We start from the raw sequence: 27,339 nt of genomic DNA, 5'->3' as shown, positions 1-27,339 counted from the left end.
GAAGAGAACACATTTACAGATTTAAAATTATGGCTATTGATGATTTTGTGTGGAGTTGTCCTATAATTGTGCCTGGCTGGTGGAGTTGTAAGTTTATAGACTTTTTACTAAAATTTTATGCAAAGGTAAAAGTTGCAGTTGTTCGTAAATTTCCGATCTCCGTTATTTTCCATTAGCATCTCTATCGCTGTTATAATAAGGATACAGACATGGTGGGAATGTCAGGTTTTGTCATCTAGATCCTTCCCTTCTCCTGCTGCCTTGTGGTAATAATACATTCTCACCGGTCAGCTGTCTTCTGTCTCCGCTCGTACCCCATTGTGGGAAATAATGACCATAGTACTACAGGCAGGGAAACGGCAGATGAAGAGCGATGACAACTCTACTTCAGTCTTCAAACCTCTAATGCTGACATATGGCATTGTTGCCTTATATATGGAAAAGCTGAGGCGACTGAATCAAGTTCTGCACATGGTTTATCTTTCCATGTTTAACTGAAATGTAAACCTTTGGTCATATAGTAGATTTATTTGTAATTGAAACCTTTACATTTCACATTTTGGCTTTAATTGTTTTATATCTATATTCGTTTGCTTTCCTCATAACTAGACCAGGTTTCAAATAATGTCATACAGCATTTGAATACACAGAGATTGGGACCAGTGTCAACAACTATAAAACCCAAAGGGGGAGATTTATCAAAACCTGTCCAGAGGAAAAGTTGCTGAGTTGCCCATAGCAACCAATCAGATCGCTTCTTTCATTTTTCAGAGGCCTTTTCAAAAATGAAACAAGCAACTGATTGGTTGCTATGGGCAACTCAGCAACGTTTTCTTTGATTTGATAAATCTCCAAGAGATTACAGCTTTAACCTCGAAATGACCAGGTTTGGTCCTAAAATGTCAAATGTGTCTATTAAAGTGGTGGTCAGGTGAATTATTATTATTATTTTAATTTTTTTTAACAATATATGCAGACTGCCTAATAACACAAATAAATTATCATATCTCCCCTGTAGCCTCTGGTGTTGGTGTCCGGTCTCCACCAAACTTCCCCTTCACGTGACGTAGCAGAGCGCTCAGCCAGTCATTGACTAAGGTGGGATGTCGCAGCAACCAGTGATTGGCCGAGCGGTGCTGCTACACTACGTCTGCAGCTGTATGATCGGGAAATTCATCAGGGACTGAGCACTAATACTGGAGGCTACAATAGAGTGTTATTTTAGGCAGTCTATGCCCATTGTTAAAAAAAAAAGAAAAAAAAAAAAACATTTTTCACTGAACAAACCCTTCTAGTCATTTTTTTTCACACTTGGTGGTTTGTCATTGCTAACATTTTATTTTTTGGCAAACTAGCAACATTTTTTGCATACTTTTTGTCATAATATTTTTCTTTGTTTTATTGCTTGTATTGCTTTTCTTTGTTTTATTGCAAAAAGTGTGTAATATCGGACAGAGTGTGTAACACCAGTCACCAATGGATCCCAACAGGTCCCATTGACTTTAAATAGTGTCTGTCAGGGTTACGTTAGATGGCTGTTATTTAGCAGGATTTTAGCCAAAGTCCCATCATTTTAACAGAATCAGTGAATGAAGCTACTAACAGAGCCCCTAATGCTAATATGAACATAGCCTTAAAGGGATTGTTCTTCTACTTGCTATATTTTTAAAGGGGTATTCCGGGCAAAAATATTTTATACCCTATCCAAAGGATAGGGGATAAGGTGTCTGATCGCAAGGGGCCCACTGCTGAGACCCCCGCGATCTCCCTGCAGCACCCACATTCTATGCGGGTGCTGAATCTCCAGTTTCAGAAACCTCCAGGTTTCCGGGACTGGGGATGTGACGTCACGCCACACCCCCTCCATTCATGTCTATGGGAGGGGGCGTGATGGCTGTCACGCCCCCCTCCCATAGATATAAATGAAAGGGGCGTGAGGTGACGTCACGTCCTCAGTCCCGGAAACCTGGAGGTTTCCGAAACTGGAGATTCAGCACCCGCATAGAATGCGGGTGCTGCAGGGAGATTCCGGGGGGTCTCAGCAGCGGGCCCCCCGCAATCAGACATCTTATCCCCTATCCTTTACATAGGGGATAAAATGTTTTGCCCGGAATACTCCTTTAAGTTCATACTAAACTGAAGTATTAGCATTGGTTTGTTTATACCAAAACAAAGCTTTACATTGGGTTCCTTTTTTTTTTTTTTATCACTTTCATATACAATGGGGCAGATCTACTATTGCAAATTATACAGAATTCTGGTAAAAAAAATTGGCTTATATGACTTGCATGACATTTTTTATAAGCACTGGACACTTTTTGGATGCTTTTATGCCTCACATGACATGTAAAGTGGAGAATGGCTTGACTGCATGCACCAAACGTGTGGCTTATCATTTAGAAGTAAGTCAACTAATAGTTAATCTAATCTAAGACTAGAAAGTCCAGATTTAGGAAAAAGCCAGAGCCACTGTGATAAATCTCTAGACGTTTTAGCCCTAAGTGCTGAATAACAGGATGGCCAGGAAGTGAGGACTGTCTTCTTGAGCAGTGTAAAGGCAGCCTCAGGTCATAGTCAGTGCCATTCTATGCCTCTCTATGGTGTGTGTTCACTCAGCTCCAGCACTGCAGCTACTAAATAACAGCCGCCATTGTGATGATTTGTAATTGTAGAGATGGAGTTGATGCAGTATCATAGGCCCCCTGCTGCGCTGAGCCAGGTCGCACCCCCTGCGACGGCGATAATTACGCCCGGGTAGGAGTAAATCTGGGAAAATATATATAAGTATGTACAGTATAAGGGGTGATTTGTTAACCTTTTATGCCTGCCATTTAGGCATAGAAACCTAATAAAACATTTTTTTTTGTGCAATCCCTCATTTTATTTTACCTTTTTTACGGCTGTTGCAACTGTTTTAAAAAAGCAGGCACAGCCTAATCCCACATGTAATTTACTAGTATATGTGGTTTAATAACCCGCAAATATCTTCATTAGACAGAATGTATGAACATCTTTATGTCCAGAAATAGGAGCCTCCCCTGAAGTGCAATCTGCTACCGGGCTTTGTAACATTACTGCCCAGTCCACAGTCACATTCCTCACAATACTATTGAACAGTTTGCTTGAATTTTGGCATGTTCAATTTAGCACTTTGGTAAAATGTCAGGACATTGTTACAAGTATTGAGCCTCAGAAATGTGGAGCTGGTAACTCTTATTAGTATCGCCGCTGAATACTCATTACTTATTATGACAAAAAAACTGACTAAAGATCTAAACATTCAAGATTGCTTGTAATGCACTGAATGCTGGGTGCTGTCCATGGTACTTATTGATACAGTACAACCTCATTTTCCCATTTATGTTCAGATTTAGAGTAAAAAAGCCACTTTTATATTAATCCAATAATAACAAAATGTCATACAGTAAAGGGCATTTGTGAACTGGAGGAAATAAAATATTACAATTAGAGATGAGTGAATCGAAGCAGACGAACCCGAATTTGTTACGAATTTCAGGAAATATTCAATTTGCAACGAATGCGAATATCACCACGATTCTATCACGCGAATCACTTCATTAAACTCCCTTTTACAGTGTTCCAGGCTCCAGGACACCTAAAATGGCAGATCCTCATGTCAGTACATGGGGCAGGGGATGCTGGGAAGGCGGGAAGGCAAGGCGGGAAGGGAGGTAGGCGGGATGACCCTGAATCACATGCAGGATGCAGCCTATCAGCATTCAGTCACCCCTGTGATGTCACAGCCCTATATAATCGGCAGCCATTTTGCGGCTGCTCATTTCATGCCATACACTGCAGAGGGATAGGACGGACTGCGTGTCTCTGTGTGTTACACAGAGACGCTGAATTGATCATACCGCAGTGTTCCACTTCCAACTGCTAGTCACATCAGCGTTGTGGACAGAGACCAGTGCAGTGCTTTGCTTGTTCTCACTGAAAAGGATTTTCACGCCAGCGATTAACCTCCCAGTCACTTTATTTAGCATTTTATCAGAGAGGGGCAGATAGCTTTTCGTTGCCTCATACATTTCAACAAGCTGCCTCAACTTCATCACCCGTATCACAGGAGGCAGGAATGATTTTTCAGCGCAATTCTGTGTATTTCATCTGCTGCTTATACCAGTCTGTAGATGGTACAATAATAAGCAGTTCCCTCCATTCTTAATACTCTTTGACAGAGTGCAATTTTGGATTTAATACACTTTTTTTTGTAGTGCTGCACTATTGTGTCCTGCTGCTGTGCAAAAATACGTTTTTTCAGCGGACTGTAGTGCATTTTTCTGCCCTCATACATGCATACCACATACCTACATCAAAGCAGTCTACTATTTTGTATCTGTAAATCTGTAACAAGTCTAGATACTGGGAAAGTCCAGGCAAAAGTAATCACCGGCTGGTGTTTTATGAAAATACAATTTTCAAGTGTACTGTAGCGCAATTTTTTTGCCCTCACACGTGCCTACCACCTACCTACATCAAAGTAGTGCACTTTTTTGTACCTGTTAATCTGTAACAAGAATACATACAGTGAAATGCCAGGGAAAAGTAATCACTGGCTGTTGTTTTATGAAACTACATTTTCAAAGTGTACTGTAGCGCATTTTTTTGCCCTCATACATGCATACAACATACCTACATCTAAAAAAGTGCACTTTTTTGTACCTGTTAATCTGTAACAAGCCTACATACAGTGGAAGGCAGGGAAAAGTAATCACTGACTGTTGTTTTATGAAAATACGTTTTCCAAGTTTACTGTAGCGCATTTTTTTGCCCTCATACGTGCCTTACCATATACCAACATCAAAGTACTGCACTTTTTTGTACCCCTTAATCTGTAACAAGCCAACATAAAGTGAACGGCCAGGGAAACGTAATCACTGGCTGTTGTTTTATGAAAATACGTTTTCCAAGTGTACTGTAGCTCATTTTTTTGCCCTCATACATGCATACCACATACCTACATCTAAGTAGTGTACCATTTTGTACCTGTTAATCTATCACGGGCCTATATACTGTGAAAGGACAGACAGAAGTAATCACAGGCTGGTGTTTTTATGCGCATTGTAGCGCATTTTTCTGCCCTCATAAGTGTATACCCCATACGTATATCTAAGTAGTTACCATTTTGTACCTGTTAATCTGTCAAGAGCCTACATACTGTCAAAATCCAAGCTAAGTACTCACCGGCTGTTGTTTTACAAAAAGACAGAGTTTTTAGGCGTATTGTAGTGTATTTTCTGCCCTAATCAGTACATACCGCATACCTTCATCTAAGTAGTGTACTATTTTGTACTTGTTAATCTGTCAAGGGCCTAGATACTGTGAAAGGACAGCCAATAGTACACACCTGCTGCTGTTCTAGACAAATACTATTTTAAGTGTAGTGAAGCGTACTTTACTCCCCTCATATACGCAATAAGTATGTCAGGCAGTGTAGTGAAATTTCAATTACTAAATCCATGATATCAATTTCAAAATCTTAAATTTAAATTAAAAAATCATAGATTTCAATGGTCTCATCATGCTGCTGCCAACTCCAGGCTGTGCCATTCAGACACTATATGGTCTCCTCATGCTTCAGCCAACTCCAGGCTGTGTCATTCAGCCAATTTATGGTTTACTGATGCTGCTGGGCCTGGGCATACATTTTTTTGTTATCGTAGCACTAGCTACCCAAAATCTTCAGTTTAAATTTCAAACTTTTTTTCTTAGGGATTGTGAAGCCCTGGGGTCTCCTCATGCTTCAGCCAACTCCAGGCTGTGCCATTCAGACACTATATGGTCTCCTCCTACTGATGCCACCTCCAGGATCTGTCATTATGCTGCCATGTGACATGGGACTCCTTGTTAGATTAGGTCCTTTGTACCCACACACTGGGGCCTGGGACACTAAAACATGGGAGTTAAAAGTTCCATTTCAAAATGCTCAATTTCATTTTCAAAATTTTAGATTTCTATTTAAAATTCTTGTATTTCAATGGTCTCCACATGCTTCAGCCAACTCCAGGCTGTGCCATTCAGGCAATATATGGTTTACTGATGCTGCTGGGACCCAGCCTGGGAATAAAATTTTGTTCTGGTAGCACTAGCTACCCAAAATCTTTGGTTTAAATTTCAGAATTCATCTTATAATCTTAGGGATTGTGAAGGCCTAGTGTCTACTCATGCCGCTGCCAACTCCTGGCCATGTCATTCAGCCGCTATATGGTCTCCTCATGCTTCAACCACCTTCACTCTGTACCATCCAGACACTATATGGGCTCCTTATGCTTTCCCCACCTCCAGGCTTTGTCATTTAGCTAATATATTGTTTTCTGATGCTACTGGGACTGGGATATTAACTCCAAATATGTTATGGTAGCACTAGCTAACATAAATGCTTAATTGAGATTCCAAGCTTGATCTTTCAATGTAAGGGGTTATGAAACACTCTTGGGTACTGCTGATGCCTGCTCCTGTCTCTCAGTAATTACTTGGCTTACTGATGCTTCTGGGCTTGGGCCTTACATTTTTTTTTTTTTTTAGCACTAGCTAAATACATGCTTAATAGAAATTTCAACATTGATCTTTCAATCTTAGGGGTTATGAAACCCTCTGGTGTACTGCTGATGCCTGCTCCTGACTGTGTGTTTCAGGAACTACTTATCTTATTGATGCTTCTGGGCTTGGGCCTTAAATTTTTGGATGTTTAGCACTAGCTAAATACATGCTTAATAGAAATTTCAACATTGATCTTTCAATGTAAGGGGTTATGAAACCCTCGGGTGTATTGCGGATGCCTGCTTCTGACTGCTCCTGTGTGTTTCAGGAACTACTTGGCTTACTGATGATTCTGGGCTTGGGCCTTACATTTTTGATGTTTAGCACTAGCCAAATACATGCTTAATAGAAATTTCAACATTGATCTTTCAATGTAAGTGTTCATGAAACCCTCGGGTGTACTGCTGATATCTGCTTCTGACTGCTCCTGTGTCTTTCAGGAACTACTTTTCTTACTGATGCTTCTGGGCTTGGGCCTTAAATCTTTGGATGTTTAGCACTAGCTAAATACATGCTTAATAGAAATTTCAACATTGATCTTTCAATTTAAGGGATTATGAAACCCTCGGGTGTACTGCTGATGCCAGCTTCTGACTGCTCCTGTGTCTTTCAGGAACTACTTGGCTTACTGATGCTTCTGGGCTTGGGCCTTTAAATTTTTGCATGTTTAGCACTAGCTAAATACATGCTTAATAGAAATTTCCACATTGATCTTTCAATCTTATGGGTTATGAAACCCTCTGGTGTACTGCTGATGCCTGCTCCTGACTGTGTATTTCAGGAACTACTTGGATTATTGATTCCTCTGGGCTTGGGCCTTACATTTTGGGATATTTAGCGATAGCTAAATACGTGCTTAATAGAAATTTCAACATTAATCTTTCAATCTTAGGGGTTATGAAACCCTCTTGTGTACTGCTGATGCCTGCTCCAGACTGTGTGTTTCCGCAACTACTTGGCTTATTGATGCTGCTGGGCTTGGGCCTTACATTTTTGGATGTTAGCACTAGCTTACATACATGCTTAATTGACATTTCAACATTGTTCTTTCAATGTAAGGGGTTAGGAAACCCTCTTGTGTACTGCTGATGCCTGCTCCTGACTATATGTTTACTGATGCTGCTGGGCTTGGGCCTTAAATTTATGGATGTTAGCACTAGATTACATAAATGCTTCATTGAGGTTTCAACGTTTATCTTTCAATCTTAGGGGTTATGAAACTTTCTTGTGTACTCCTGCTGCTGACTGCTCCTGTCGTCATTCAGCAACTACATGGTTTAGTGATGCTGCTGGGCTTGGGCCTTAAATTTTTGGATGGTTGCACTAGCTAACATGCATCTTCAATAGAGATTTGAACATTCACCATTTAATGTTAGGGGTTGTGAACCCCTCTTGTGTACTCATGCTGCTGCCTGCTCCTGTATGTGTCATATAGCAACTACATGGTTTAGCGATGCTGCTGAGCCTAGGACATTACCTATAAATGTTTATGGTAGCACTAGATACCATACATCTGCAATTGAAATTTCAAAATTCATCTTTTATTATTAGAGATTGTGAGGCCCTATTGTCTCCTCCTCTGCCGCCAACTCCAGGCTGTGACATTCAGACACTTTATGGTCTCCTCATGCTTCAGCCAACTCCAGGCTGTGCCATTCATGCAATATAGGGTTTTCTGATGCTACTGGGACTGGGAATAAAAATGTTGTTATGGTAGCACTAGCTACCCAAAATCTTCGGTTTAAAATTCAGAATTCATCTTATAATCTTAGGGATTGTGAAGGCCTTGTGTCTACTCATGCTGCTGCCAACTCCTGGCTGTGCCATTCAGACACTATATGGTCTCCTCATGCCGCCAACACCTCCACGCTGTGTAATTCAGCCACTACATGGTCTCCTCATGCGGCCAACACCTCCACGCTGTATCATTCAGCCACTATATGGTCTCCTCATGCTGCAAACACCTCCACGCTGTGTCATTCAGCCACTATATGGTCTCCTCATACTGATGCCACCTCCACGCTGTGTCATTGTGCCGCTCTGTGGCAGTGATTCTAAAAGCGATGCCGGTAATCTGCATGTTATTCTGAATAACAGTATTATTTCAATACCCCAGCACACTCCATATGCGTGTTAGAAGACAGCAAAGTGTTCTACACCCCTATTGAGGCTCTCTGTAGGCCAGAAATAGCTGTTTTTAATATAGATTTGCCACAAATAAATTCATATCAAACCAAATTTTTTCAAAAATTTGGCTAATCGACCAAATCGTATTATTCAAAAGTTCACTCATCTCTAATTACAATAAGTAAAAATCCCAATATCCAGGCAGAGCTCACTGTAAGATCTGATACGGTAGTTAGCAGTGTTCCCTTTGAGCTATACAACAAACAATGTCCAACAAAAAAACATCCATATTTACCGTATAGTGTTTTGTTTTTGGGGCCAACGCTGTGACCAGTTATAAACTAGGAGTCTAGGGAAAAATATGAAATGCCATACCATAGTGTTTTTGTTTTTGCCTATTTTTTACCCTTTAGTAGCATTTTTACAAAATTGCTGCTTGCCCCGTCTGACATTTTCCAAGGAGTTGTGGTATTTTTCCTCCTATAGACCTCTATAGATGGACAAAAACTGCAAAAAAGCATGTACAGTATGTATGTACGTTTGTGTGGGCTTATATTTTATGCATTTTTCACCCTAATTCTTTAATTTAAAAAAAAATAATAAAAAAAAAATACATAATGGAGGCGAAAAAAAAATTGTGTCTGCTTGTATCTTAAGGGTTCTTTCACACAGACAGATGAACATCTAATACAAGGGGCAATCAATTAACCCCTTAGGGACAGAGCCCATTATGACCCTAAGGACGGGTGCATTTTTTTCAAATCTGACCTCTATCACTTTATGCATTAATAACTCTGGGATGCTTTTACTTATAAATTTCATTCCGAGATAGTTTTTTCATGACATATTCTACTTTATGTTAGTGGTTGATTTTCGTTGATACTTGCATAATTTCTTGGTAAAAAAAATCCAAAATTTTAGGAAAATTTGAAAAGTTAGCATTTCTCTAGCTTTGAAGCTCTCTGCTTGTAAGGAAAAGGGAGATGTCAAATAAATTACATATTGATTCACACATACAATATGTTAACTTTATGTTTGCATCATAAAGTTGACATGTTTTTACTTTTTGAAGACATCAGAGGGCTTCAAAGTATAGCAGCAATTTTCAAATTTTTCATGAAAATGTCAAAATCTGAATTTTTTAGGGACTGGTTAAGTTTAGAAGTGAATTTGAGGGTCTTTATGTTGGAAATCCCTAATGATGGACCCCATTATGAAAACTGCACCCCTCAAAGTATTCAAAATGACATTCAAAAAGTTTTTTAACCCTTTAGGTGTTTCACAGGAATAGCAGCAAAATGGAGGAGAAAAATGTAAATCTCCATTTTTTTTTTACACTAACATGTTATTGTAGCCCCATTGTTTAAATTTTTACAAGGGGTAAAAGGTAAAAAGGCCCACCAAAACTTGTAATTCATTTTCTCTCGAGTAAGGAAATACCTCATATGTGGATGTAAAGTGCTCTGTGGGTGCAATAGAGGGCTCAGAAGGGAAGGAGCGACAATGAGATTTTGGAGAGCGAATTTTGCAGAAATGTTTTTTTGGGTTCATGTCGCATTTAGGAAGCACCCATGATGCCAGAACAGAAATTTTGGAAACTACACCCCTCAAGGAAGGTAACAAGGGGTAAAGTGAGCCTTTACACCCCCCACAGGTGATTGACGAAATTTCATTAAAGTGGGATGTTAAAATAAAATAAAATTTATAGGAGAAAAAGTAATAGTAATAGAAAAAATGGAATTTTTCATTTTCACGGATCACTGTTCCAAAAATCTGTCAGACACCTGTGGGGTGTAAATGCTCACTGCACCCCTTATTACATTCCATGAGGGGTGTAGTTTCCAAAATGGGGTCACGTGTGTGTGTGGGGGGGGTCCGCTGTTCTTGCAGCATGGGGGATTTGTAAACGGACATGGCCTTCAATTCCAGCCTAATTCTCTCTCCAAAAGCCCAATGGTGCTTCTTCTCTTCTGAGCCCTGTAGTGCGCCAGCAGAGTAGTTTACCTCCACATATGGGGTATGTTCTTACTCAGAAGGAATGGGGTTACAAATTTGAGGAGGCTCTTTTCCTATTACCCCTTGTGAAAATGAAAAATTTGGTGTAACACTAAAAAACAAATTTTTTATTTTCACATCCAACTTTAATGAAAATTCATCAAAGACCTGTAGGGTGTTAAGGTTCACTGTACCCCTTGTTACATTCCGTGAGGGGTGTAGTTTCCAAAATGGGGACACACGTGGGTGGTTATTTTTTTTTTGTATTCATGTCAGAACTGCTGTAACTATCAGCCACCCCTGTGGAAATCACCAATTTAGGCCTCAAATGTACACAGTGCGCTCTCACTCCTGAGCCATGTTGTGCACCCGCAGAGCATTTTACGTTCATATATGGGGTATTTCCGTACTCAGGAGAAATTGCTTTACAAATTTTGGGAGTCTTTTTCTCCTTTTACCTCTTGTGAAAATGAAAAGTATGGGGCAACACCAGCATTTTAGTGTACATTTTTTTTTTTACACTAACATGCTGATGTAGCCCCTAACTTTTCCTTTTCATAAGGGGTAAAAGGAGAAAAATCCCCCCAAAATTTGTGACGCAATTTCTTCTGAGTACGGAAATACCCCATATGTGGCCCTAAACTGTTGCCTTGAAATATGACAGGGCTCCAAACTACTGAGTTAGAAAACAGACTCTAGCTCAGTGATTCCAACCCGTGTGACTCCAGCTGTTTGAAAACTACAACTCCCAGCATGTACGGTCTGTCAGGGCATTCTGGGAGTTGTAGTTTTGCAACAGCTGGAGGCACACTGGTTGGAATCACTGAGTTAGGAAACAGACTCTAGCTGAGTGTTTTCCAACAAGTGTGCCTCCAGCTGTTGCAAAACTATAACTCCCAGCATGCACTGACAGCAGAAAGGCATGCTAGGAGTTGTAGTTATGCAACAACTGGGGAAGAACAGTTTTGAGGCCGATAAGTAGTGGTCTCAAAACTGTAGCCCTCCAGATGTTGCAAAACTACAACTCCAAGCATGCCCAGACTGTCCAGACATGCTGGTGTCAAGGATGGTCTGAGGCGAGGCATTAAAATGTGAGTGACTGCTGCTATATACTGCTGATTGCCGGTGCAAGGAATACACACCAGACAGAATGTTGGTATAATATCTCCTTCTCAGCATACTCGCTAAACAGCTGCCCCAAAGGAGTTCTGTTTAATTACACGGTACTTTGTACATTGATTATACATTTGACAAAAAAGGAAGGTTTAGTTATGATGTCAAAATCATCATGTTACATTTTGATTGGTTATTTGAGCTTTATCTCTGTATATATTAGCATATTTAATATTTTATTTATTTCTTGGCCAAAGTTCATTTATGCGGCCCTCTCGCTCTCAAACTGGAAAATTCCAGATCCTTATCCATCTATACAAACTGTATCTTCCTCAAATGTTTTGTCTTCTAACGTCTCATCTTGGCGTCATTTCAGGTTTCCATCTTAGTCACGAGCAGATAGCAAAATCAGGAACATGACATCAGGAACATGTGTATAGGTTAAGAGTAGGTAACAAATATCTTTTTTCAGCATTAGAAATGGCATATAAATATATAAGTGTTAATATATATATTGATCAGCAGTCAGAATAATTTTAATCAACTTGCCATTTCCCCCCCTAAAAAAGATATTTGTTAAGTGTACACAACATCTTTCCCCAGAACAAGCATAGCCAACCTTCGGCACTGCAGATGTTTTGGACTACATCTCCCATGATGCTCTTACAGCCAAAATGCTGCCAAAGCATCATGGGAAATGTAGTACAAAACATCTGCAGTGCCGAAGGTTGCCTATGTCTGCCCTAGAATATACTATGCCTGACAGTCTCAGGTTCAGGGGGGAAAAAGGAAAAACGGGTATGGGATGCTTCACTGGTTTGAGACGAGTGGGTCCTAATGAACCACCCCACTTTGCACCCAGACTGATCCTTCACCCGAGACTCCTATATTAGCCCTACTCTACTGGAGCTACTAATGATCACCTTACTTACTAACTGTAAGTAATGGGGAAGAGAAGATGCCCCTGGGCATGCAGACTTCCGAACAACATGGACATTAAGTGGTTAAGTTTTGCTTCAACAGAATATAAGGAAAACAAGAGGATAATTTGACCTCGTAACAGCTAACAATACCATATGTTTATAGCTAACGTCTGACTATGAAGGGCATTGAAGCTAGGACCTTCAGAGATAACCCAAACATTCTGTTCTTATGGAAAAAAAAAATAATCAAACAACATTTATCATTTTAGTATTTAGGGTTAAGTTTTGAATACATCTGCTTAAACATGGCTGTAAGGATCCAAATGGAGACTCATGTCTCTCCACTTCATTTTGATCCAATCAAAATACACAACATATTTAAAACAGACTGCATGACATATTTAAAACATTCCCCCCCCCCCCCCTTCATTTCCGTGAGTCAACAGGAAATTGGCTCAACTGAAATTAAGGAAAGGGTAAAGTGCTTCCCACTATCACATATTGAAGAACATACCTTTAATTTAAAATAAATGGACTACAAACTGTGTGTACTTTTACAACACATACGCAATGTGCAAATATAATTATGTGACTTCACTTTCAGTGTATTAATGTGTCAATATTAGTTGTAAACCATTAGTCAATATGTGTACTAATGATAGCCACAATTATTTAGATGACCACGATAGGAAAAAATGTCTCGATTATTGATTTAAGAAACTCAGCTGCTAGCCCGGCACCTCAGCTGCTAGTCCGGCACTCAGATGTAACGTACTAAGCTGCTAATTTTCACTTTACTTACAATTCAGTTATTATTATTTAGAATTACATTTGACCCTGATCTGGTACACTCTGCAATATGATTCTGATAAGAGATGTTCACAGTGAACTGAAAAAGAAAATATTTATTTGAAGCTGCAAACATATAGCAGGCAAGTTCTCCCTGTGCTAAGCCCCCCTCCTCTTTTGCTTTTTAGATTATAGAGGGCTGTTTAAATGTTAAAGTACACAGCTCTGCCACTATTGCAGATTGTTTCCTTTATATATGGATATATATACATATATATATATATATATATATATATATATATATATATATTTTAAAATGTACCTCTATTTTTGTTTCACACTCTCATTTCCATGGTATCCACGGTACAGTACAGTTCAGTACAGTCAGACAAGGACATACTTATATTGGCCCACTTTAGGCAGTTTAGATGAAGTCTACTCATATTCTCTGAAACAGGTAAGATGTTCTGGAGTGTGTTGGTAGGGTACCTTTATTGTTTTACCTAGGTCATAACAGATGCAAATAATGAAGTGTGTATAAACTCTCTTTTTGCCTTGTTGAATCCTGAGGCCACCCAATATATGGACATTACTACACATATCCCTTCTGTTTAGCGTATGAGGCCACGTATGTTAACATGGGGTACAAGACTGCTGGCACACAGTTTCTTACCAACTTTTGATGCTGTCTTTGTCCTGTACCATCTCTCTTCTTCTTCCATTGGTCTCTCTCAGCGTGCATTGCCGGTTCCTGCAAGAGACCTAACCAGTAGAAAAAATTCCACACTACCCATCCACCTGTACACTTTGTACCATAATTGTGGGGGATAGGAGCACTGCAACCTTGGCAGCCTCCTTCACCATTCAGTCCCCTTGGCTTCTGGGGCTGTTTCCTTCATGTGGCTCTGATCTTTACGATGGCCACTTTCTCTGGCCGCTCTCAGACTTTGAACACTTGAATTGCCAACTATAGATTGGTTCGCCCCAGGATTCAAGAAAACCTTTACTTCAATAGGCCCATACTTGTGGGTGGTAATAAAAGTGTACCCATACTCATTGTGTCATACCTTTAGATATCTTACACATCTCAGTGAATACCTTCAACTCTACTTTCTGAACCACCAGCTCAGATCGAGTGGTTTATTGCAGTAGAACTTCATTCTGCATGTGATCACCATATATCCTGATTTATGTATTACATCTTTACATTACTTGGAACAAACTTACATTTATAACTCAGCATTAACCATGGATTCTCTGATATTTTATCATGGCACTTTAATTCTTAGCCTCATAAATTCAAAGCAATTTTAATCATAATCTGGGAGTAGAAAAGCTACCAAAAGGGGAACAAGCAGGGGGGGGGGGATAAAAAGGAGAAGGCAAGAGGAGGAAGGGAGAAGAAAAAAAAACAGTCTTCTTTTCAGCATCGTTAGATTACACTAAATTATTATTATAAAATGATCCACTCAAAATTGATATTATTCAAATAAATGCATTGTAAAATGTAAAGGTATATAACATTGTGTATGCAGGTCCTATAAACATACTCAATTTGAAACAGTAAATATATATATATATATATATATATATATATATATATATATATATACATTTTCTTCAAGTGTGATTTTTGTATTTAAGAAGAGGAGGCTGTCATTCTCCCTGTAAGCCCCACCTTACTCCTCCCAAACCTCCCAAACCAGTCACCACCCCTTTGAGCCTTTTCTCAAGCTTGCTCAGTTTTCAACAACATTTGAACATCCAGTATCTCACTGGATTTCTGCGCTACTTTACAACAAGAGACATACAAGACCCATGCAACATGTAACAATACCGACTTACAACACCCAGGGCCCACATAACACACAGGGCCCACATTCTCACCAAAAATGTAAATGAATGAAAAATATATAGAGTTCTTTCGGGGGGGGGGGGGGGGGGGGGGAATAGCTGGTTTTAAATATTTAGGTAATATTTATCAATTAAATAGTGATCATTTTTTTCTTTTTATCTTATTTTATTTTCCTTGGCCAAACTTCTTCTCTTGTTACTCATGTAATATAATCAGACAATTAATCACATTTCCTGATACATTCCATTTTTTGGCATCCATCCTGTTCAGTTGTGAAGACAAGGAAATTAATGAATATCATCAAAAAGTTCAATTAATACCACATGGATTTTCTTTTTTGTAAAACATTCACTGGCCATATTCCATACATTCCTGATTCATTAATACACATCACACATATACAACATACTTTAGTCTATGAACTTTATTCTATTCTATGACATTCATTCTATGAACATCATCATATGACTACATACACCCAGCTTTCCCAGAGACCTAGCACACCATCGGCATTCCACAGCACCAAACATTCCTGAACAAAGGATTAACACTTTTTCAACAAACTTTTTGGACTCTTCTACCATAATATCACTTACATGAACACTTTCAGCTCTGCTAATCCAACTCCTTGGGTCTGTATCTTCTACAGCACCATCCTCCTAAACAGCAGCAGTCACCTTTATTTCCCTTTGCCTTTCAGCTTATAACTGTATATAAATACTGTACATAACACTGCTGTATATGAATACTTCTATCCATTAACCATCAGTATATTCCAAACTTTCAACTGCCTTAATATCCACATGCTTTTCCTTCACTAATCATATGCTTTTTCATCAAAACATTGAGTCTCTATCTCTGACACCATCTCTCAAATTCTAGCAAGCTATTTACAACAATCTGCTCCTACCACTTTAACATACCCGACCAAAAACACCAATTTCCTCAACACAATACACACAGCCATATGTCCACTCAAACTGCAATATCCCAAAACCACCATGGAACATTCTTTAGGAGACACTGAGACAATCAATCCTACTCAACAACTTAATTTACAAAACAGACACACACCTTTGCTCACTCTGCACACTCATACATCCTTCCCTTGGCACAGTTCAGTCACCCATTTCAAAGTTTCACTCTCAAACTGGAAAATTCCAGATCCTTGTCCTTCTATACAATCTGTAACGTCTCATCTTGGTGTCATTCCAAGGTTTCCATCTTAGTCATGAGCAGATAGCAAGATCAGGAACATGACATCAGGAACATGTGTATAGGTTAAGAGTAGGTAACAAATATCTTTTTTCAGCATTAGAAATGGCATATAAATATATGTGTTAATATATATTGATCGGCAGTCAGAATCATTGTAATCAACTTGTCACTGGGACTTGTAGTTCTACAACATCTGAAGGGCCAGATATTCCAGAACTACACTGCCCAGCATCCCTGACTGTCTGGGCATGCTGGTAGTTGTAGTTTTGAAACATCTGGAGGGCTACAGTTTGGAGACCACTGTATAGTGGTCTCCAAACTGTGGCACTTCAGATGTTGCAAAATTACAACTCCCAGCATGCCCAGACAGTCAGTGCATGCTGAAAGTTGTACTTTTGCAACATCTGGAGGACCACAGTTTGGAGACTACTACACAGTGGTCTCCAAACTGTGGCCCTCCAGATGTTGTAAAACTACAACTCCCAGCATGCCCAGACAGCCATTGGCTGCCTGGGCTTGCTGGGAGTTGTAGTTTGGCAACTTTTAGAAGGCCACAGTGAAGATCACTTACCAGCAATATTCACTGCAGCCTCCTCCACCACTGCACTGCTCCTGATTTCTCCCCCGCCACCCGATGGTCTCTCCCGCCGCCACTGGTCCGATGCCGCCGCTCCGGTAAGCCGGAGCTTCCCCCCCCCTCGTCACACTTGTTCCCCCTGCTCTGCCCGAACTTCAATCGGTGGGCAGAGCGGGGGAAATTAACTTTAACCCTCCCGCCCCCAACTGGCATTGGTTGGTCAGCCTGACCGACCAATGGCAGGGGATAGGAGGAGGTGGCGCCCTGCCACCTCGCTCTATCCCTTAGTATGGTCGGAGCTGTCTCTGACAGCTCCGATCACTGTTATTTTCCGGGCGATGGGGAAACCAGTGACCTGATTGGCCCAGAATTGCTGCAAATCGCCAGTCTGAATTGACCGCCAATTTGTGGTGATCGCCTACATGGGGGGTCGCAGGACCCCCTCGGCATTGCCACGGGATGCCTGCTGATAGATATCAGCAGTCATCCTGGTCCGGTTCCCGCCTGGCACGCGGCGAGGACCGAAATTCCCACGGCCGTACAGGTATGCCCTCCGTCCTTAAGTACCAGGACGCGAGGGTGTACCTGTACACCCCCCATCCCCAACAGGTTAATGTATGTACAACTTGATTACTGTATGTACAACTTGCTTGTACCCTTCAAATCAATGTTTCCCCACAGCTGTTGCACAACTACAACTCCCAGTATGCCCAGACAGCCTTTGGCTAGTGCTCGACAATCCTAGTGATCAGCTGAAGGATAAAAGATCTTGTTTGTTAATTGCCTGATCTTTTATATGGGGCAATAGAAGGCCCTTTTTATAACAGCATTCTGATAAAGGTAACAAATAACAAGCCAAAGGGCAGCAGTTCTTACTTATCTGCAGGGTCTTAGAGTACTGCTGTCTTAGTCACTTATCCCCCATCCGCAGGGTGCTGTGGCCGACACGCTTCCTGCATGTGAGAGGCGTGGCAGAGCCGGGATCCCATACAAGAGATCGCGGGGGGTTGGTCAAGTGTCGGGGATAAGTGTTTAGGGCTGCAGATCTCCTTTAAATGTTTATCCCTATCATAAATTTTTATTATCCAACTGCCTGCTCTAAAGTAAGCAATTCCCATAACACTGCTAAAAATTCAATTCCCAAATATAATCTTCAACATGGCCCCAAAGTGGAGCTTCAATTTAAGAGAACATTGAGACTGGATTATAAAAACAACCTAGATTTGCTTCCATTATACTTATATCACATTTGTTTTGCATATTACTTATCATCACAGTAACATTTTACATTTATTATTTTCTATTACAGCTGCTTTACTCTTCATCTCTTTCTTCCATAGTTTTAAAGACAGCTTGGAGAAATCTTCATATTCTGACTGGTTAATAAATAACAGTATTGCTGAATTAGTTGCTTCCACGGGTCTTCCAGTTAACATTAGCGATGCCTACCAAGACCCCCGCTTTGATGCAGAGGTAAGTGGTCGTTTGGGCGGAATACAGTTTCTACAGCATTTTAATGGAGGCAAAATTTGAAGGACTAGAAGTAGATAAAGTGTATAGATCTTCTTAGGATTCATTCACTCATATCTGTTGATCTGGAGGCATCCTGGATGAAAAAGCAGATGGAACACACTGGATGCTTTGCACCTCTGGCTTTCCATGGGCTGAAAGGGAGCATAACACCAGACCTGTCAAGTCTCCAAGTTGTATAGAACTGTAGCATGTAACCTATAGGATACTTAGGGGTCATACTGTACTTCTGTTTCCTACTAATACAGGGGGGAAAAATCACCCATGGGGGAAGGGGGTCTTGTATTCTGGGGTTCCATAGGGCAACACTATCTAAAATCCGTACCCAGTATATTTGCTGTGAACATACTTTTGATTGGTAAAGAGAAAGTATTTGGTTAAAAAATTTTTTTGCTGTTCAATGGGTCTTCAAAACTTACTACCTAGGCCATTTGTTTAGTTTAAATTTAGGAAAAATGTGATGCCAGATATTTACACTTTACTCCATGACTCTAGCTTATCTATTAATTTTGGTATTCTTTATTCATACCTTAGCATTAATCCTCTGTCTTCCCTGTTATCTTTTTACACTTCTCCAATGATTCATTTTATTCTCAAATATTTTTGTCAAGGACATACATTTTCTGTATATAGTTACCTTTCCTTGTACTTAAGCTATTTTGTTGGCTGTATTCTGATTGCTTGCTCTGTTCTCAGTATTGGCTAAGAAATGTGTACATAAACTTCCTGCTATGTAATTTTAACTGTGTTAATCCAGTCAGCAGAAAATCTGTATTAGGTCGATGCCAATTGCCCCAGACTAGGGCGAAAATTCCTCTCGACTCCAATTTGGCAATCAGAATAAATCCCTGGATCAATGTCCTGTCTCCGGGAATCTAGTATCCATAACTTTTTTTTTTAAAGAAAATAATCCAGGCCACGCTTGTTTGATGGGTCAGCCAGTTCCATAGTCTCACTGCTCTTACAGAAAAGAATCCTTTTCTGTGATCATCGTGAAATCTTCCTTCCTGTATACATAAAGGATGTCCCCTTGTCATGTCACTGGTATGACGTTTGCCTTTTATGTGATGCCAGGTGTTGCTAGTTTACATTAACATTACACCATCTGGAGGCCAAAAGATGACTTCCATGTTAAACACATGTAGCAGTTTGTCGAGTTGGTTAACTTTAAAGGGGTACTCCAGAGAAATGTTTTATTTTTCCTATATGCTCTGGCTGCCACCTTTGCATGAACTTTAACTTACCATACTTCCACCCCCACCGGTGCTGCCAATATCGGTCTCTAGTCTTTCGGCCGCCCTCTTCTTTCAGCTTTCGGGGCCTAGCACATCACACCATGAGTCAGCTAACCATTGGCTGCAGTGATGTTTTATCTCATCCGGTGATAGGCTGAGCAACATTGTGATGTAACTGGTGTAGGCACCAGGAAGAAGGCCGGGCCCAGGCCCATTACATGGTGCTCAGCCTATCACCGGTGGAGATGGGACATAGCAGCGGACCATGAATAGCTGACCCACAGTGTGACGTGTCAGGCTCCAAGACCAGGAGGAAGACCAGGCCGGAGGATGGGAGACTGATATCGGCGGCACCAGGGGGCAGCAGAAGGTTAGTTGAAGTTTTATGGTAAAATTTTAATTGTGGCAGCCTGAGCATATAGGATAAACAAATTGGCTGGAGTACCCCTTAAATGACAACTAAAAAAAATCCCTTTACCTCTACCATGGAACTCTCTAAAACCTCAGCTTGTTAGAAGTGCCCCTTGACAATAAACAAGTCACAAGGTGTCACCTGTTGGAACTCCAGTGATCAGCTGTTATCTGTGTAATGCAGGACAGGACAGAGTGAGGATCCACCCCACCCCTGAATTTCCTAGTAGGGTGTATAAAAACAGGCTTGTAAAGTTAGTTGAAAACCTATACCTTAAGAATGTGCTGTGTGTTATCTCAGTGTTTGAATATATTTGATGTTGGTTGGCCTAGGAACAAATCCAGACATAGAATAATAGAATCAATAGCGAGAGGCAGATTTGCAAAACTGAGACAAATATAACCAAACACCAACATTGATTAAGAAAATTGTGCAACGCTGTATAAGAGCAATGGTAGGAAAACTGAGAAAATGAATGTCAGTGGTAATCACAATTTGCCTGCACGTAATGTCAGGAAGGCAAACAGCATATGACATTTTCTAGAGCTATGGATGCTACCCTTCAAGATATGCTAAGTTAGCCCTTCAATTGTGAAGGAGTTAATTCAGCTGTCTTATCTCAGTATCACATACTGCTCAAGCCTCGTCCAATACGTCGCTCTGCATCAATTTCACAAGAAAAAGAATAATGTGCGATTCATAAGTTTTAAAGGGCAATAATTATTTTCAGAATCTATGTCAGAAAAATGTTGGGTTTTCATCCTGAATTGCGTGGGCCTGTCTTCAGCGGGAAACCAGATGAACCTAACAACATTGATTCAGTGGGAAATCTAGACCTGCTTTCACAAGTGTTCATAATCCCATTCTTCATTTTCCACTAATTCCTGTAGATTATGTAGCCGTTTAATGTGTCTAGTGGCAGTGTATTAAAGTATTAAAACTTAACTAAACAGCTTCAGCTACTACAGAACAAATGTAAGTTATTACTTGAAACAACTTCTTCAAAGACACAAAGAGTATCCAGCACATTGTGGCGTTGCAGTCCCCTCATATTACCAGCAAAATCTACTCTGTCACTGATCTGATGAGCTGACATGGCAGACACTTGCTGAAGACATGTCTAGCAGTAGTTGAACTGTTGACAGTATTGGAGGAGACTGGCAAGAGGACCTTCTGAATTACACAGACCACTCACTGATTTAATTGAGTACAGTGTAATGCTTAATTCCGCCTGTGGTGGTGCTGCACAAAAACTAAAAACTTATAGGCAGGTTTCCCTTGGCAGGTCTTATAGGCAGGTCTTCTCTTGCCAATGCACATTTCTAAGTAGTAGGGTAACCTTTAAAACCGACATCCACTCTATAACACCATGTTGTTCTTAGGTCCAGCCAGGGGCATTGCTAGGTTTCCAAAAGATCCAGGGCTAGGTTTCATAGCCCAAGCCATGCCCTTAAAATAGTACTCCACTGGCCAGCGTTTGGACCCCCCGCAATCAGTGGGATAGGGGACAAGTGTCGGGGATAAGTGTCTAGGGCTGACTATCTCCTTTAAATATTTATCCCTATCATAAATTTTACTATCCAACTGCCTGCTCTAAAGTAAGGAATTCCAATAACACTGCTGAAAATACAATTCCCTAATATAATCTTCAACATGGCCCCAAAGTGGGGCTTCATTTTAAGAGAACATTGAGACTGGATTATAAAAGCCCCCTTCCATAGACTTGCATTGACATCAAAAGGGGCGTGGTTGACCCCCGCAGCGTGAAAACAGCGTTCGGAACATTTAGCTCCAAACGCTGGCCAGAGGAGTACCCCTTTAACCACACTCTCAGCCATGCCCGTGCACAACCAGCCTGGAAGCCATGTTATAATAAAGTAATACCTGATGTAAGGTGTAGGTACATAGGGAGGCGTGAGTGCTGGCACATGTAGGGAGTGCTTACCAGGTCTTGGAACTCACATTGAGGCCAGGCGCAGCAGCAAGAGGAGGTTTTATGATCTCAGTGCAGGGTTAGGTGGGAGATGAAGGTTGAGGTGCTCTCATAAAAACAACTGGTTCTTCTCTGCAAACAATGATCACAACCAGGATCCTATTAGAATTTCTGCGCTGAAAACATCTTGCACAGAAATTTTATTTGTGGTGTCAGCAGAAAGAATAGTCTAGTGTTTCTGCGGACTCCTTGCACTGGCATGTTCTGCTGGTGCTCCACTGTCAGGGGGATGTCTGCACAGACATTTTCCATGCAGACATTCCCCCTTGTGAACATAGTCTTAGAGTCAGACTTGGAGGCATCAGACAAGGCTCCCCTATATGGGCAGGGAGTGTGAGGAACACGTCAGCTGATATCACAGTGCCATGCCATCAGTGTTAAACTCATTAAAGTCAATTTCAAAGTCAAATTGTGTAACTTCCATGCTGTGGCCCCTGTCAGCTTTTCCAACCACCTCAGGACCATGCAAACCGACAGGAGTTGGACAGAAAGGACCTGCTGATCATGGAATTTCCCTGCAGGTCCTTTAGCAGTCTCTAGCTCTTTGCTTTGGTATGATTGTACACTGCTAAGCTGAAGACCCCGGGCTTCAACCCAACTCCATCACCCCCCCCCCCCTCATCCCCTGTCAGCAGCGCTCCTGGATCCAACATTCTATGCTGACTACTTTTACAATATGCAAAGTAACCATCCTCCAGGAGAAAGGAAGCTTACTCTCTGATGCCACTTATGGGAGGGAGTGTCCCAGCAAGTCAATGATTGGTCTCTTTAAATGCCTTTAAACAAGACTGAGGATATTTTCCAATTCAGAATCTGTCACAAAAGGAAGAGTTACTTATCTGTAGGTAGCTCTTTTGGAGCCACTAATTCCAACCTCTGGGACCCCCCACGATCTCCTAAATGGGGCCCAGCTCTGAACTCATGAGTCCGATGCTTCTCAAGCCCCTACCTTACGAGACGAACTCGAGTTGAACAGAAGTGACGGCTCGCTCAACCAATCACCGTCTGAGATGGGGAATACGATGCGGATGGGGATATGTTTTTCTTAGGTGGATAACCCCTTTACACTTCCTTTTGCACCCTCTTCAAGCACAAACTTTACTTCTTCGTTCCTACTTTTGGAATATTTCATTGTTCTTTTAAAGAGCTCTAAATTCTCTGCTTTTACATATAGTTACATGACAGCAATTACTCTCTTATAGCAATCTATGTTGTTCTTAGTTAAGAAATAGATTAAATTGCAAAAATACAATAAATGTATGCCATTTACAAGTTGGTCTGTGCAGAGCCATCAGTGTCTAGCCATAAAACATGTAAAGAGAATATGATATCCTAAGCTTATGAAGAGCAACCAGTGGCTTACTTAAAGGGGTACTCCGCCCCTAGACATCTTATCCCCTATCCAAGGATAGGGGATAAGATGTCTGATCGCAGGGGTTCCGCTGCTGGGGACCCCCGCAATCTCTCCTGCAGCCCCCCCCCCCCCCGAGTCATCAGCTCTCCGGAGCTAAGTTTGCTCTGTGGCTGGGGCTGGCGGTTCGCGATGTCATGGCTCCGCCCCTCATGATGTCACGCCCCCTTAATGCAAGTCTATGGGAGGGGGCGTGGCAACAGTCACGCCTTCAACCATAGACTTGCATTAAGGGGACGGGGTGTGATGTCATGAGGGGGCTGAGCCATGACGTCACGACCCTCCGGTCCCTTTATAGTGAGTCATCAGCCATGGAGCAAATGTAGCTCTGGAGAGCTGATGACTCGGGGTGCTGCAGGAGAGATTGTGGGGGTCACCAGCAGCGAGACCCCTGCAATCGGACATCTTACCCCTTATCCTTGGATAGGGGATAACATGTCTAGGGGCGGAGTACCCCTTTAAGTCCTAGTTTCTTAGAAAAAAATATATATATTTATAGGAGTTTATTGTTTATATGGAAGAATTACCCAGACAGTATATAAATAGAGATATATTATATTCCTGCTACACTACAAATTTTTCATCCAGTTGCTCACTAAATGCACTTGTGGATGTCTGTGTCCCAGAGGACTATAGCCAGGAAACATTATTGTGGCAGCAAGTGGATGGTTGACCTACTAGATAGTTTGGCCTAATGTTTGGGGGCATTTTATGTATGTGCACAACTTTCATAGAGAAATATTATAGAAGGAAACACATACTGCTTCTTTTGGCTGGATTGTAAAATATTCATCATACCACAAAATAAATAGTCAAGAAAAAACAATGTTCTTAAAACATGCCTCCAGAACTTTGTTTCGCCTGTGATAAGCTGTCAGAGAGAATTATGTCAACAGGAGCACTTTAGATGTGGATCCCAAAGAGCAGACGTTTAAAACTGAGTAGATGTGACTTCTTGGTAAATCATTTGGTAAAAAGTAGCTTTTACCTTTTCTAATCAGCTTTACTTAGGACTATGCTGGTGACGTATAACACAATAATAGCTTATACTGTAATAGCCATCTTACGCTTCAAGTGCATTTCAGGTTTGAAAGGGAGGGCTTACTGGTTCTCATAAAGAGATCCAATGGTGTATGAACAGCCTACTAGATGTTCCAGATTATATCACTATGGACAAAATAGTCCCAGTGCAGTATTACTAGCAGAGTCCTATGTAATGGTCTAGCATATACCAACTGCAACCCCTCAAAGAAAGTATAAGATCTAGAGGTCAATTAGGCATGGCTTTTGCCCACAAAGCTCTGTATTTTGTGAGAACTAGGTCATGTTCTAATGGCCATAAGGTTTCTGTGTCAAAAATAATTCTGTTTCCCTCTAGAATTTACTTCAGTGGGAGACAATAAATTACATAATAAAGAAGTGACATGTCACATGTCACTTTTCATGCGGTTCATCTATACAGCTCCTATTAAATTCAGTGAAGCTTCAAGGCTGACCATGGCTCAGAGAAACCCACAGTGCAGTGCTGCACAAGGTCAAGGTTTTTGCCCATGTGCACATAGCCTCAGGTGCAAGAAGAACACAAAGGACCTAGGGAAGTATTCTTATATTCTTCTCATTCAAGGTTCTTAAAGGGGTATTCTGGGCAAAAACATGTTATCACCTATCCAAAGGATAGGGGATAAGATGTCTGATTGCGGGGGGGCCACCCATAATCTTCCTGCAGCACCCACATTCTATGCGGGGCTGCGTCTCCAGTTTCCGAAACCTCCAGCCTTCAAGCCCCCTTCCATAGACATGAATGGAGGGGGTGTGGTGTGACGTCACGTCTCCAGTTTCGGAAACCCGGAGGTTTCCAAAACTGGAGATGCAGCCCCTACAGAATACCCCTTTAACCAGATCTGATTATTGAGGATCAAAAGTGTAACAGAGAGGATTAATGCACTTTAGTGGTCTGGCATTTTGATCATTTGGCCATCCCAAGTATTAGATCATAAAAAGTTGGGAATCCATTTATTATTGCTTTAGGTAAGAAATGTGACTTCTAGAATTGACAAAAAAATCTTTGTGAAAAAGAAGACATTACACTGTTTAAAACCATGTAACTCTGCCACTCTCGCCACTTCTGACTAATTGTATGCATTAGAATTTCTTCACATTCCATGGATCAGGCGCTTGTAGAGTAAGATAGGAGTCACTACTACACAGACGAATAGAGTGCTACTGCTAATACAGACTGTATCTCTGAAGGTCTCGGATGTGATATGAAAAGTTTATAGAATGTGAAGTTGACAAGTGCTGTCTGCTCAAGTGTTCTTTTTCGTGTTGTATCCTAGGCTGACCAGTTCTCCGGGTTTCACATCAGATCTGTGCTGTGTGTGCCAATATGGAACAGTAACCATCAGATAATTGGTAAGTGTTGTAGATAAGAGGAGAATCTTTTACCATTGACGTCATGTGGTTGGTCTTTTACCCCTTTCAATATAAATGTCAAGGTACAGGCTTATCCATTTTAGCCCTCAAAGTGCTCGGTAATTAATATTTGTATTGATGTAGTCAGCAAAGTAACGTACATTCAGCCAGTAAGGTCATGTCTTACCAGATGATTAAGTTGGCATGGTTATGTAGAGATGTAACAGCCCTGAGTTTGTCATTTAGCAAAAAGTATTATTTTGGAATTTGTTATTTTAGATAGGAATGCAGGCAAACATATTGCTTTATCTTAGAGTAAAACAATCCGGTTGTATTCATCTATGTTTAGAGAACAGTATTACAGTATTTTAACAATTTTGTTTGCTTATTTGTTTCCTTTCTCTAAAGCAGTGGTTTCTTGTTACCTCAGTTTCTTGCCAATATCACTGCTGCCACCGCTTGAAGGGCAGATCCATATACAATTGTATATAGACAGTCTGTACCCCTACCGGTCTGCGGAATATAGAAGAAGAAGGCCAGGTATAGGGGTGCTGCACAGAGATTGATTCTTAGATTGACAATGCGTTTCAAGAAGTTATACCTGATGAAGAGAGGGTTAAGGTACAAATGGGTTGTATAAATAAAGAGGTTTTGGAATTGATCTCCTTGCAGCGCTCCAGCATCTGGCCTTCTTCTCCCATAACAGCCACTCAGTCTGCTGGACTCCTGGGACCTGCAGCTACCGGATACTTGGAAATAGGGTAATAGGGGAACTGCTGGTGTTGTGCTTGGTATTTGCACAAAAACTTCAGATGAGTAGGTTAACCTTCCCCCCCCCCAATCCCCCCATTTACTATTACCATTGGGGTCTCACCCTATGGTGTGCAGTCTGTATTCTTCTTTCTCTAACTTCAGGATGGGCTATAAATATCTGATCAGGGGGTCCAACACATGGCACTCCCGCCAATCAGCTGTTTGCCAGAATTGCTGTGTCCAGAAAAGAGATGGTGGCCGTGTTCGGTAGTCTTGCTGGGCTAATGCAACTCAGTCCTATTGATTTGAATGGGAACTGAGCTTCAGTAACACAACACAGCCACTAAACAGTGTATGAAACTGCTTCCATCTCTTTTTTCTGTATAATAGGAGCCATTTCTCTGGCAGACAGGTGATCAGTAGAGGTGCCAGGTG

The 27,339-nt window shown here is 41.1% G+C and overlaps 1 protein-coding gene across 6 annotated transcripts in view; it reads left to right on the top strand.

Annotated features, from left to right (window-relative positions):
• PDE11A (phosphodiesterase 11A) overlaps positions 1–27,339 on the top strand; it is an 807,989-nt gene that overhangs the window by 455,114 nt on the left and 325,536 nt on the right. For 5 of the 6 annotated variants that reach the window (XM_056536201.1, XM_056536200.1, XM_056536203.1 and 2 more), the window contains exons 6-7: positions 18,499–18,631; positions 26,076–26,151. In XM_056536201.1, coding sequence (XP_056392176.1) covers positions 18,499–18,631; positions 26,076–26,151 — 209 coding nt within the window. Of the gene's footprint in view, positions 1–845; positions 887–18,498; positions 18,632–26,075; positions 26,152–27,339 lie in introns of those variants that run through there. The other variant, XM_056536205.1, reaches the window with a different exon arrangement.

The sequence above is a fragment of the Hyla sarda genome, chromosome 8, assembly GCF_029499605.1.
Source record: "Hyla sarda isolate aHylSar1 chromosome 8, aHylSar1.hap1, whole genome shotgun sequence".
Taxonomy (NCBI): domain Eukaryota; kingdom Metazoa; phylum Chordata; class Amphibia; order Anura; family Hylidae; genus Hyla; species Hyla sarda.
Note: the sequence above shows the minus strand (reverse complement) of the source record. Positions and strands in the feature narration are given on the sequence as shown.